This window comes from Tiliqua scincoides, chromosome 13, assembly GCF_035046505.1.
Source record: "Tiliqua scincoides isolate rTilSci1 chromosome 13, rTilSci1.hap2, whole genome shotgun sequence".
NCBI classification, from domain to species: domain Eukaryota; kingdom Metazoa; phylum Chordata; class Lepidosauria; order Squamata; family Scincidae; genus Tiliqua; species Tiliqua scincoides.
Window position 1 is genome coordinate 18,609,469 of NC_089833.1, and position 13,649 is coordinate 18,623,117.

Consider the following 13,649-nt stretch of genomic DNA (forward strand, 5'->3'; position numbering starts at 1 on the left):
CTGTGGTATGGCCCTCTTCCTGGGCCCCCTAACCCCTACTTGCACTACTTCCCTATTTCCCCCTGCTTGCCTCTCTCCCCAAGAGAGGTTCATCCTGCCCCCTCTCCACTTGGTTCTCATCCCAGCTTACTGGGGGACTGAGCGCTTTCTACCTACATTTGGTGAGTAGAGGCAGTTCATCTCCTCCACCCCTTCCCTCCCTACCATGCATTCAGCTGGCAGTCCTCATGCCTAGGAGCTAGTTGTGGTCACATTGGCCCCTGGAGAGGGAAGGGAGGAGTATCTGTCCAGGGCATTTTCTTGTCTCCTCTCCCCCAGAGAAGTGGGGGTGCTTCTGCGGGGAGTCTAGGTTTTCTTACCTCTGTGTGTAAGTTGCACGTAGAATTAAGGAAATCTAGAGTCACTGTGACAGAAAATGGTAAAAATAAATTTTCAGGCTGCCAAAAATTCCACAGAAGCCATGGAGCAGACCATTGGGACCCCTGGGAGGCTGTGAGCTCCCAGCACATGCCTGGGTTGGACCACTCCAGTTGCCACTGCTGGGAAAAGACCTCTCTCTGCTGGAATTTTGGGAGAGCCATTGCCAGAGCAGTCAGTTGCAGGACTGCCCTTGGGCATTGGTGGTGGTAGTACACCCCCCCCCTCGTATATATAATGTTTTTATGACCCCACTTGTGATGCTGGCAGTCTGTATCATACATGCACACTTGCTCAGATGGGAGTGGGTGAAGATCTTTCCTAGCAATATACCAGCTGCTGCCTTCACTGCTGCCACCGTTGCTCCCTAGAGTCAGATGGGGAAACAGGAATGTTGCGCACGAGAAAGCATAGTGGAGAGGAGAGTGGTGAGCAGACATGCTGTAGACCTCCTCCTCCTTCTTCCTCTTCCACTCTTCCTTTTTAAATCCAGGGAGCAGAAGGTGGAGTGGCAGAGACAGACAGGTAGCCCCTCCCCCCCCACTTTGCCACCTGAGTCAGCTGTCTCAGTTAACCTGAGACACACAATAGAAGACAGTAGAAGCCTTTGGGAAGACCTAGACTAGTGGTTCTCAAACATTTTAGCACCGGGACCCACTTTTTAGAATGACAATCTGTCCGGACCACCAAGAAGTGATGTCATTAACCTGCAAGTGATGTCATGGCCGGAAGTAACGTAATTAAGCAGGAAAGGACAAATTTGTTCTCAACTGCCTCTGAAAGTAGATCCAAGTGGTACAACTTCAAGAGAAGAGATACCTGTTGGATATCAGGAAGAAGTTCCTGACGGTCAGGCATTTCGGCAGTGGAACAGATTGCTGAGGGAGGTGGTGGATTCTCCCTCTCTGGAAATCTTCACACAGAGGCTTGATAAACACCTGCTGGAGATGCTCTAGGAGAATTTCCTGCCTTAGGCAGGGAATTGGACTAGATGGCCTTTTAGGTCACTTCCAACTCTGTTTCTATGATTCAGTGAACTTCATGGATACTCCAGGCCTGCGCACAGAGCTGTTATAATGAAAGACATGTTTCTAGTTTCAGATAAAAAGACAAGGTCAGATATTTTTCTTACACTAGCGTTCCACCCTAACCGTTTCTTCACAACAGGTCTCTGAACTGATCATCTCAACAATGGAAACAGCCAGACAAATGTTTTTTCTAAAGACCTATGTGGAGCACGACATTCCGTTGTTGTTTGTGGGACCCACAGGTACAGGGAAATCAGCGATAACCAACAGCTTCCTAATTCAGCTTCCAAAGGCAAAATATACCCCCAACGTCATCAATTTCTCAGCTAGAACCTCTGCAAATCAGACTCAAGATATCATTATGTCAAAACTGGACAGGAGAAGGAAGGGACTATTTGGACCCCCGGTGGGGAAGAAGGCTGTCGTGTTTGTGGGTAAGAGGTTCCTAAGCACTCTCCGTTACTTGTCTAGAGCCAGGCTTTCTTGGTCACCACTTTCTTGGAAAATCATCTGACTCAAAATGTGTTGGACTACATTAAATGGTTTCCAGTGCACCTTTGGGTTTTCCTGTTCTCTTCATTCCCTGTTCTTGAGAGTCTTCATGTCTTGGGTTCATATTAGACCCAGAGGCATCGCTATAGGGGATAGGGGGATGGACCACACCGGGTGACACCCCAGACAGGAGTGACACCAAAATGACCACAAACATTACTGGTGGTGCAAAAATGCACCAGTGATAGAAAATGGTTAAAAAACACAGAGTTGGTAAATAAACGTTTAAAATCAATGATTAAAAGCACAGAATTTTTTTTAATATAACCGAATATGCAAGGCCTATTATTTTCTCAAAGCAATCCATTAGTTCAGTGATTTTCAACCTTTTTCATCTCATGGCACAATGATAAGGCGCTAAAATGGTCAAGGCACACCACCAGGTTTTTGTTAATTGACAAGGCACACCATGCTGCCAGTGGGGGCTCACATCTCCCATTGGCCCTATTAATAAATGACCTTCCCCCAAATTCCTGTGGCACACCTGTGGACCACTCACGGACACTGTGGACCACGAGTGTGCCACGGCACAGTGGATGAAAATGGCTACATTAGGTAATAGATATGTGAAATAAATGTAGCAAGGAAACCACTTATTTCACAAGTCAGAAAACAGTGTCAGATGGCATGCATAGATACATGTGCAACTTGATCTTAAATGGGTCTATGATATTGTAATTTAAAGGTGTAATTTTAATTTTGCTAGTTGATTGCCAATACATTCAGTGATATGGGGGATGATGATTTATGATGAGTAACATTAGTACAAAAAAAATTGCTAAGGATTTTGTATGGTCTGGTATGGGAGGAGGTCCAGGGGGGTACACCATGATTTCTTGCACAAGGTAACCCCAACCTAGTGACACATCTGATTAGATTCCATCAACAGATCTTTCAGAGTGAGGTGGGAAGCTGAAGTGTAGAATTCTGAACTGTTCCACTTCATCACATATTAGAATACTTCTCTATGCAAAATAGACAGACAAAAAAAAACAAATCCTCACTGCAAGCAGTAAATGTGAACATTAGAGGAAAAGGTGTACTCTTCTCTCGGGATTTGTTTATTACTACATGCAGTGAGGTGTAGTTATACTTTGGCCTAATTAAAATAACGGGTTCTTTCTTGTTCTTTCTCTTTCAGTCCCTTCCTTCCTTCCTCATATTGACGAAGGAGGGCCTGGGGGTGGGTGTACTTTAACTTAGAGAAACAATGCATGGTCTCACTGCTTTTCCTAGATGACTTAAATATGCCAGCCAAGGAGGTATACGGAGCCCAGCCACCTATTGAACTCCTCCGACAGTGGATTGATCATGGCCATTGGTATGACAAGAAAGATACATCTAGGCTTGATATTGTGGATCTTCTATTTGTTTCAGCTATGGGACCTCCAGGTGGCGGAAGAAATGATATTACGGGTATGGTATTTGTGACATATGAGAGGGCAGTGCTTCCCAAACATTTTAGCACTGGGGCCCACTTTTAAAAAGTACAGGCTATTGCAAACCACTAGACAAAGAGACCGAGAAAGAAATAATATTTATTAATAATTAATTAATTAATAATAATCAGTATCCTGTGCTCTCGAGAACTTATATATAGTATGTATGATAGACCAGATTTTCTTAAACTCACTAGGAGTCCAAGAACTGCTTGTAAGTGCTTGCAGGAGCAGGGATTGGGATGTGCCCCAGTGGCATCTTAGTGATCATGGCACTGTGGGCACTCAGAGGCTTGTCTTTCTACCCGGGGGGGGGGGTCAGCAAGCCTTGGAGAGGGTCCAGGAGGCCCGTAGTCCCCTCTGCGGGTCTCCCTCAAGCTTCATTTTGCTCCAGTTTGCAGGTCGGAGCAACTTCCTGTTTACCAGGAGACACTTGGGGTAAATCAAAAGTCGCTCTGACCTGCAGATTGGAGTGAAACAAAACTTGGAAGGAGGCCTGCAGAAGGGGCTGTGGGTCTCCCTGACCCTCTCTGAGGCTTGCTGACTCCCCCTCCTCTCCCCCAGCTCTCCGTGCCCGTGACACTGTGATCGCTGCAGCATCTCTGGACACCCATTCCTGGGTCACTCCCCTTAAGGGGAAATGGCCCATTTTTTGCTCTTGTGGTGGATCGCAACCCACCACTTTGAGCACTAGTGTGCTAGACTCTCCCTGGGAATGGAGTTCAAGGATAGTTCCTCCAAACCTGTACATTCATTCCAGGGTTCCCAGAAGGCTGAACTAGGGAGCAAGATGTACAGTAAGGGACTTCCAGGCTAGGCAAAAGGCTGAAAGGTTATGCAAGTTCATACCCAGGTTCACATGTGATCTACAGCACTCCCATTACTAGAGAAAATGGGAAAATGTGACATTTTAATTTGGGGGTATGAAGATGACCTCATACCACAGGTTAGTATTACAGCTAACAATTTTCTTCTGCAAACTGGGCAAGGGAGCTTACAAAAGTTTTGTTTTTTTGAAAACTTTTCATGACCCACCAAAAATTGGCTTGTGACTCACTGGTGGGTCTCAACCCATAGTTTGGGAAATACTGCGACAGGGTATATACCATAGATCTTAGTTTAGCCTACTGGTTAAAGCCTCCACTATTCCTCTTCCTGCTGCTTGGATTTGAAAAGGACAGGGAGAATGGAGTGAAAGAGGAACTGTGGAAGAAAGAAGAGTAGTGCGCTAGAAGTGGCAGAGATGGGCAGTGGGCAGTCTTCCCGCACCGAATCCCACACTCACTCCTGTGGATGGGCCAGCCCAGGATTCTCCACCGCTGAAGTCTGAAAAGGATCCATTGCTTGGTGTGCGCAGGAAGAAAGAGTGTACTAATCACAGATGCCACCAGTTGTAATGGTGCCACTTCTCCTCCCTGTGAGAGAAAAGACCCAGCTTCAGTTTGCTTGTCTCCTTTAGTGAAATAATCACTAACTGGCCAAAGACCTCCACAAGACCACACACACAAATGTACACACTCACACTCGGGGCTCACTATATTAAGTCGTGCTCTGTCTTCCTCTGTTTTACAGGACGTTTCATACGACACCTAAACATCATTTCCATCAGTGCATTCGATGATGAGGTTTTAACCAAGATCTTCACTTCCATTGTTGACTGGCACTTCAGCAAGGGCTTTGACCCTTCCTTTTCAAGGTGAATGTCTTTTTGGCCCTGGTGTAGGCTGGCTGACCTTTGGCCTGGGAGTAGCGCCCCTTTACATCACCTCTGCTCTGCTTGTGTATTTGAAACTAAAGCAAATGCTGCCAAGATCCTGCCAGTCTCCAGTGCTTGCTCATCCAAAGGAAACCTCAGCAGCAGCACTCACTGCCCCTGGATGTTCTGGCTCTTCTGGGAAGTGGGGAGTGCATAATATTTGTTTAATGCCAACCATTCCTAGGCAGCATATAAAGCACAAAGATTCAGTGGTCCCTGCCCAGATAAAAGAAGCACAGGACCTCTTTTAAATGATGGAGTGGGGAGGTTGTCTGTGAAGCTGTGTAAGACCGAGTCAGGCCCTGGGTCCATCTAGGTCAGCCAGCTGCTCTTTAGGGTTTTAGACAGCAGTCTGTTCCTTGGTTTGGAACAAAGTTCCAAACAACACAGTCCTGGAACGTGCTGGAATCCCTAGCATGTATTCACTGCTGAAACAGAGACGCCTGCGTTGGCTTGGTCATGTCGTGAGAATGGATGATGGCCGGATCCCAAAGGATCTCCTCTATGGAGAACTCGTGCAAGGAAAGCGCCCTACAGGTAGACCACAGCTGCGATACAAGGACATCTGCAAGAGGGATCTGAAGGCCTTAGGAATGGACCTCAACAAGTGGGAAACCCTGGCCTCTGAGCGGCCCGCTTGGAGGCAGGCTGTGCAGCATGGCCTTTCCCAGTTTGAAGAGACACTTTGCCAACAGTCTGAGGCTAAGAGGCAAAGAAGGAAGGCCCATAGCCAGGGAGACAGACCAGGGACAGACTGCACTTGCTCCCGGTGTGGAAGGGATTGTCACTCCCGGATTGGCCTTTTCAGCCACACTAGACGCTGTGCCAGAACCACCTTTCAGAGCGCGATACCATAGTCTTTCGAGACTGAAGGTTGCCAATACAATACTGTTCCTTGGTGATCCCATCGATTGGACCCAGAACTTCTCCATAGGTTCTTCCACTTCTCTGGGTTGGGGAGAATTAGTGGATAGCAGGAAAAAGGAGAATCAGTGGAGGACCTGGGAAGGCTTTATAGGTGGAGCTTGCAGTAGGAATTGAAAGCAGAAAAGCAGGTGACTTGGCAGATGGAGAGGGAGGCCCAGTGGCTCAGGATGGAAGCCCCAGTGGGACATGAGGACCAAGTGAGTTTCCAGTTGCAATGAAGTCTTATTTCCTTTTCAAGGCTTGGAAAAATGTTGGTTCACGCTACCATGGACATCTACAAGTTGGCTGTGGAAAATTTCCTCCCGACTCCTTCCAAATCACACTATGTCTTTAACCTGCGTGATTTCTCTCGGGTGATTCGAGGAGTCCTGCTGTGCCCACATACCCATTTGCAGGTTTGCTGCCATTTGCTTTCATTTCAACAGCAGGTTTCTAACAAGCGATCCTTGTACTTGGTGCTTTCTGCTTTCACAGGCATTTCCACTGCATAATTGTTGAACCAGGTCTGCAAAGGAGGTCGGCATTAATATGCCGGTGCTGCAGATGAGGAGGGTGCAAGAGTGGTGACGGAGAGAGTACTTTGCCCAAGGCCAACTAGTGAATTCGTGGCAGATGTGAGACTTGAACTAGGGACTTCTTGATCAGTTTCTTGGCTGCTGCCATGCAGTTCCATGCAGAACTGTTGGCTGAGCCATTATTCCGCTGGAACTGGCGTTCAAAACAGTGACATGAGCCCCAGCAGGGGATCCGAACCTTGGACTGCTCAAAGGGGATGCAGAAATTCAGGCAGAATCATCACAAGTGTAAAAAGAAGATCAGAACCTTGGATAACTTTGCGGGGATCCAGAAGTGCTCAGGAAGGATGTTGATCTCAGATCAGGCTCAGATACTGTTCTACCAAAAGTGCAGAACTGATTGGGAATTTATAAACATGCCAAGCCAGTTAATGTGGTTGACCTCAACCTTTCCCGTGGAGAATCCTTGTGTGCCTTAAAGAACCACTGCCCAGTTTGCAGTTGTTTCTTCTGATGGCACTAAAGGACTTGGGCACCACTGCAGGGTCCTCTAGACTAGAGAATCATCTGAGATGGAGGAAAGGGACCGAGTCATGTTCTCTGCGTTTGGTTTTATTCCTTGGGTTCCCTACACAAGTAGGGTGTTTGGGTGCACTGGGAGTGTCTGTAGTGCCCCGGGGGAATTCCCTAATCTGTATCCTTCTTGGTGTTGCCCTCCTCATGTCCGGATTTGGGTGTTCTAGAGGCATGAGATCCATACGTACCTGATAGTGAGTAATGTAGTGGTCAGTGCTGTACATGGGGTCACAGTGTAGCTGAACTGACAAGTCACAGCTTTGAGGTTCCAGAGCCATTGGAGAGATGACTTAAATCCTTTGTGAACATAAGTATCAGTAATCAGGCTTTTGACCTGCTAAGATAGGAGCTGGACCAGTCCACAATCCTTCCCATTTGCAAGCCAGATTCCTGTTGATGCCATTGGAAAGGCTTCCAAGAGCTCGGGATCAACCCAGATATGGTATGTGAATGTGTTTAATACCGTTATTTTTCTTCAATTCATCCTTTCTTTGGCAGGATGGAGAGAAACTGATCAGACTCTGGATTCATGAAGTGTATCGAGTCTTCTACGATCGCTTAATTGATGAGGACGACAGGAAGGTGTTCTTCAACATGGTGAAAGAAACAACCTCTAATTGCTTCAAGCAGAGTGTTGACAAGGTATGTTGAGCTTCAAGCAATAATTGTTTGCTGTAGGGAGAGCAGCATGATTTTAGGATAAGCTGAAACGGAGGTTTCTGTGATCTTATGGAAGATTTCTACACTGGAGCTAAAAGTACAATGCAAAATCAAACCTTGCTAAAATGGTTTGAGTTGAGTGGCCTGCAACATCCCAAAGAATCTTGGGAACTGTAGGTTTATGAGGATGCTAAGGATTCCTCTCCATCTCCCCTTCACATTTAGTTGGCATCCTTCAGTCTCGGAAGACTATGGTATTGTGCTCTGAATAGTGGTTCCAGAACAGTGTCCTCTCCAGTGCGCGAAGCCTGGGTAAGGTAGATATGGAGGATAGACTGTTACCCATGCAGCAAATCCCCCCTCTCCACGTCGCTGAAATGGTCCAATGGAAAGGCAGAAGTCAATACGGTTGGTTCCAGCGGCGTCGCAGGAGTTGCCAGAACGTGACTGTGTTCAGCCATGAACTGCCTCAGGGACTCCGGCTCCGGATTTTTCCTCGAGGTTGACTCCCGAAGCCTTTTCCGTAACTGGATGTAGCCACAAGGCAGTGGAGGTTTGGGATCAGAGTTTTCCTTCTCTCAGATGAGCTGCCTTCCCAGGCTGATGAGCCTCATCTATCCGGTGGCTGTTTAGTCGCCTCTTACAACAAGTACAGCCAAACTGAGGGCCTATTCTTATCCCCAGCCCCCAGGGGACAACACAACAATCCCCTTCACAACAGCCCAGTGAAGTAAGCTAGGCTAAGATGCAATCACTATCCCAGAGTTACCCAAAACACTTTGAGGCTGACTGGGGATTTGAACCTCTGTGTTCCTGAGTTCCTAAACACTCTTTGAACACTGAACATTTGAACACTCTGCTCTCTGCAAATTCATGGTACAAAATGTGTAGGGCGTTCACTGGTCAGAGTACATCACAACTGTGCTCCGTGAATGGTGTGTTTCCAGTACAAGTCAAAGTGCTGTTTATTACCTCTAAAGTCCTGCATGGCCTGTCTCCTCTTAGATCAGCCTAGCCACACTCAAAGGCCCTTTGTGTTCTGTCACTGATTACAGTGCAGTTAGTGAGGATGCAAGAAAAATCCTTCTCAGCAGTGGCTCTTTGATTAGTAAGCTCCTTCTGCTAGGAAGCCCAGCTGGCACCGAAACTGCCTGTCTTCCCAGCAGAAGGACTGTCAAGCAGGCAAGACCTTTCCATGTCATTTGGCTTTCTTCTGAGTCTCCTTGATTGTAGTGCTTCTCTTTGTTCCATCCATTGCCTGTTAAATTCTTGGTTGTCTAATTTCTGGTTGTTTTAACTGCTGTTTTAAATTGTGTTTCCATTATGGATTGTAAGCTGCCTTGGTAGTCCCGAGGGCAGGCTAGAAGTTGTTTTAAAATCAGATTGTGCCAGTGTCTCCTCCCACACCCTGTTATGGCAAAGGGATTGTAGCAGATTGAGCCGAATTCCATGAGATACTCTTACATCTTCTCCGTAGGTGCTCAGTCATCTGTCACAAACTGGAAAGATCAGTGATGAGAACATCCGGAGCTTGTTCTTTGGAGATTATTTCAAGCCAACCAGTGATATAAAAATCTATGACGAAATCACAAACTTGAAGAAGTTGACCTCTGTCATGGAGTACTACCTGGAGGAGTATAACAACATCAGCAAGGCCCCGATGTCTTTGGTCATGTTCAAGTTCGCCATTGAGCACATCTCAAGAATCTGCAGGGTCCTGAAGCAAGACAACGGCCACTTGTTGCTGGTGGGCATTGGTGGGAGTGGCCGGCAGAGCACGACCAAACTTGGCACTTTCATGAATTCTTATGAGCTGTTCATGATTGAAATCACCAAGTTCTACACCACCAACGACTGGAGAGAGGACATCAAGAAGGTGATGCTGCAGTCCGGAGTCGCCAATAAAAGCACTGTGTTCTTGTTTTGTGATAACCAGATAAAGGATGAGTCATTTGTGGAGGATATTAATATGCTCTTGAACACAGGGGACGTGCCGAACATCTTTGCGGCAGACGAAAAGGCTGAAATTGTTGAGAAAATGCAAAGTGCAGCAAGAACTGAAGGCAGGAGAATAGAAGCCACCCCACTGGCCATGTACAACTACTTCATTGAGCGTGTGAAGAAGAATCTGCATATAGTTTTAGGTATGCATCAAACACCTTTCCTACACATCCCTCAAACACCTTTCACTCTGATTTTTTTTCCTGGTTAACTGAAAACACACTCACACACGTCTTTTGCAGCCATGAGTCCAATAGGAGATGCGTTTCGAAACCGCCTACGAATGTTCCCTTCATTAATCAATTGCTGTACGATTGACTGGTTCCAGAGGTGGCCAAAGGATGCTCTGGAAATGGTAGCCAACAAATTCTTGGAGGATGTGAAGCTGGATGACGAAATCAGGAAATCGTATGTCACCACATGTCTAGGGCTATTTTGTCTGATATGCTAAATGTACACCACCAACTGGATCAGCTGTTCATTGAACAGCTGAGCTGAAGTCAAAGTTAACGGGGCTGCTGTGCTTTAAGTGTCACCTGGTGAAAGCAAGTGGGTGGGTTTGGCTGTTCATCCAGTTCTGTTGACTGAGTGGCAGTGGCTCTTTTCAGGATCTTGGCAGAAGCCTTTCCTAATGCCGGGGAGTTTTTTGTAAGTTGGAAAGATGGACATGCTTGCAATGCCTGGTTGTCGTTCCCCAGCAGCAAAATAACAACCTTTGTCTGCCAGAGACTCTTGAATTGGATACACTGGAAATTATAGCAAGGATGTTATATGGGCCAAGTTCCTGGTAGTGTCAGGGACTGAACTTGGGACCTTCTCGTTGCCAAGCATCTGTTCTGCACTGAACTGTGATCCCTTCTGAGCATTACCTCAGGTGTGCAATGTCCAGTCCATTCTCTCCCACTGGGTTAGGGCTCAAAAGAGGTGGTCAGGCATAAGATGAGCTGACTGACTTCTGAGCCATAGTCGAAGACATGATTCCACTGATTCTGCGTGTGGTGTTAAATATTGAGACCAGGGTTGCCAAGTGTGCTGGGCTTGGCTTGGCTCGACAGCAGGCCGTCTTCTGGAAGGAGATTTTGTCTGCTTTTAAATGTTGACGGTTTACCTTGGTCTGTGGCAACATGGCCCATGGTTGCAGTACCTGCTCCATTCTTGACAAATCAGCATTGCTGATAGGTGGGAACACTCACTCCAAGTATTTGCAGAGTGACTGTTGACAGTTGCCCAAAGCCCGGTTGCTTTTCCCATATGACTGGATAGCACGTGTCAGAAAATCGGTTCAGGCAGAACCTCAAGCGTTTTTTCTGAGTACTTCTCAAGTGTGTGACAAGGGCTGTGAATTAGGCCAGAAGATTCCAGTGTGTTCAGTCAAGTGAGTGTACAGTTTGACGCAGTTTGTGCCAATTTGCTGCATGTTTATATGTACGTTTCCTGTAGGGTTGTGTCCATGTGCAAATATTTCCAAGAAAGTGTGAGAGAGCTCTCGGTCAGCTATTACAGTGTACTCCGGAGGCACAACTATGTAACTCCAACATCTTATCTGGAATTGATTCTCACCTTTAAGGCCCTGCTGAATACCAAACGGCAAGAAGTGGACACGATGAGGACCCGTTATCTGGTGGGCCTTCAAAAACTGGACTTTGCAGCTTCACAGGTATATACAGATTAGAAATCGTTGGACTCATTGAGGCCATCTCTTTGTTTTTTCCCCTGAAGGGAGCCTAGGTAGATTAAACATGAAAGGGGCTCAGCAGAGTTATTCTAGAGTCCCAGTGGTTCTCAAACTGTGGGTCATGACCCAATTTTTGGTGGGTCGCACAACTGACAAGGCAGATTAGACTATGCTCATCAAATGTTAAGCAACCTGCTACTGGGGGGGGAGGGGAGCACTGGTGCCCCATAGCCATGGCCCTGTCCTGCACTGTCAGGACTTTTCTCTCTTCCCTCATGTCCTCTCTAGGTTGCAGTTATGCAGAAAGAGCTGACAGCGCTTCAGCCTGAACTGATCCAGACCTCTGCAGAAACAGAGAAGATGATGATCCACATAGAAAAAGAAACAGTGGAAGTGGACGCCAAGAAGGAGCTGGTGGCGGCAGATGAGAAGGAAGCCAATGATGCTGCAGCCGTGGCTCAGGGCATCAAGGTATCTTGTCAGCCCCTCCCCCCAAAACTGTCTCCCCATCCAAGCACTGCCTGACTTTTAATGATCAAGTGAAGCGTTCTCATGGGTTATTGGAAAATATAATCTCCGGAGTGAAAACAAAGTGATTTGCTTGCATTCATATTGCAGCCTTTCTCCAAAGAGCTCAGGGTGACATTCCCCTTGAATGCTCACAGCAACCTTGTGCAGTAGGTCAGGCTGAAAAAGAGTGATCGACTGAAGGGCCAGCTGGTAGCGTTATGCGAGGAGTCCCGTTCAGGGTCCAGTCCATTCATCTGTTTAAACTCTCTGGTTCAGACATCAGTGTTAAAAAGTGGTTCAGGCTCTTTGAACCGCTTTAAGTACATTTCACATCAAACGTGTTTTGCTTGCATTCTAACTTTATAAAATGAATATGGTCATTTGAGAAACTTGAGAAAAATTATTATTAAGCTGACTATTTTTTGAAAAGCATTTGGACAAGCAGAATGCATAAAACAGAATCAAAACCAGGAAAGCAGTCCATTACTCATCCAGTTGCTGAGTCCCCAAGTATGGAGCCAATTACTTTGAATCTGCTGCCACTCTTTGTGTTTTGAGGTTCTGTTCTGTTCTGTTCTAGTTCCAGGCAACTGGGAGTTTTTAAGCTTGGGTTCAAAATCAGGTCACCGAACAGGCCTTTCTGAACCAGTTTTTGGGTGCAGGTTCAGGTTTAGTTTGGCTCCTGCCCCTTGGTCCAAAGCAAAGATGTGTATCCTAAGATGCACATGTAGAAACAGGGTGGACTTTTGCATGCAAATGCTGAAGAAGGTGCACAGCAAATGCACGGATGTGATGTCTTGTGTAATGTGTGAGGTAAGTGAAAAGCCAAGTCAGCACTCCATTTGGATTTACGGACACAGGAACCTTGTGCTACCATTTCTGCATGCACAGATGCCGCACATGAGCAGAAGGCTTGCTGAGGACGCCATCTAGATCCTCTGATTGTTTCCCAAGTAGTGTCGCTAGGGTTCTGCAAAAAGAGCCAGTCCTGGTGGTCTTACCATTCCACTGAACAATGCAGTGTGCTTTTGTAGCAGATGGTGTGATGCTGACAGGAGGGGTGGTATTCTGCTTGCTATGATTTCAGGAAGAATGTGAAGGGGACCTGGCAGAGGCCATGCCAGCTCTGGAGGCTGCCCTTTCCGCTCTCGACACCCTGAATCCTTCAGATATCTCCCTTGTCAAATCCATGCAGAACCCACCAGGACCTGTCAAACTCGTCATGGAGAGCATTTGTGTCATGAAAGGAATAAAGCCAGAGAGGAAGCCTGATCCAAGTGGAAGCGGTACAAATCTGGTCATGCATGCTTGTGGAGTCCTGTTGGGACTGCGTGACGTTGGCACCTGTCCCACCCTTTTATCTGGGTATTATCTGTTGCTAATAGGTTTACACCTATTTCAAGAAGGACCGCCTAAAATCTCACACATTTGGGGGTGATAAAAGGAAGCATTCGCCATGGATTTCAATGGCAATTTATAGGGTATAGAATAGAGTAGCCTTTTTCTTTTTATCATCTTTGAATCTTTTTTTCTTATGGGCTATTTACTGTGGACAACCTAAGTGAGGTAAATGATACAATGTAGGTATAATGT

At 46.6% G+C, this 13,649-nt stretch overlaps 1 protein-coding gene across 1 annotated transcript in view; it reads left to right on the forward strand.

Annotated features, from left to right (window-relative positions):
* Positions 1 to 13,649, forward strand: part of DNAH3 (dynein axonemal heavy chain 3) — a 74,914-nt gene that overhangs the window by 45,996 nt on the left and 15,269 nt on the right. Inside the window, exons 42-51 of the mRNA XM_066609476.1 lie at positions 1,585 to 1,879; positions 3,234 to 3,413; positions 5,009 to 5,132; positions 6,358 to 6,514; positions 7,709 to 7,852; positions 9,348 to 10,014; positions 10,114 to 10,279; positions 11,312 to 11,528; positions 11,835 to 12,017; positions 13,144 to 13,342. Of these exons, the coding sequence (XP_066465573.1) occupies positions 1,585 to 1,879; positions 3,234 to 3,413; positions 5,009 to 5,132; positions 6,358 to 6,514; positions 7,709 to 7,852; positions 9,348 to 10,014; positions 10,114 to 10,279; positions 11,312 to 11,528; positions 11,835 to 12,017; positions 13,144 to 13,342 (2,332 nt within the window). The remainder of the gene's footprint in view (positions 1 to 1,584; positions 1,880 to 3,233; positions 3,414 to 5,008; positions 5,133 to 6,357; positions 6,515 to 7,708; positions 7,853 to 9,347; positions 10,015 to 10,113; positions 10,280 to 11,311; positions 11,529 to 11,834; positions 12,018 to 13,143; positions 13,343 to 13,649) is intronic.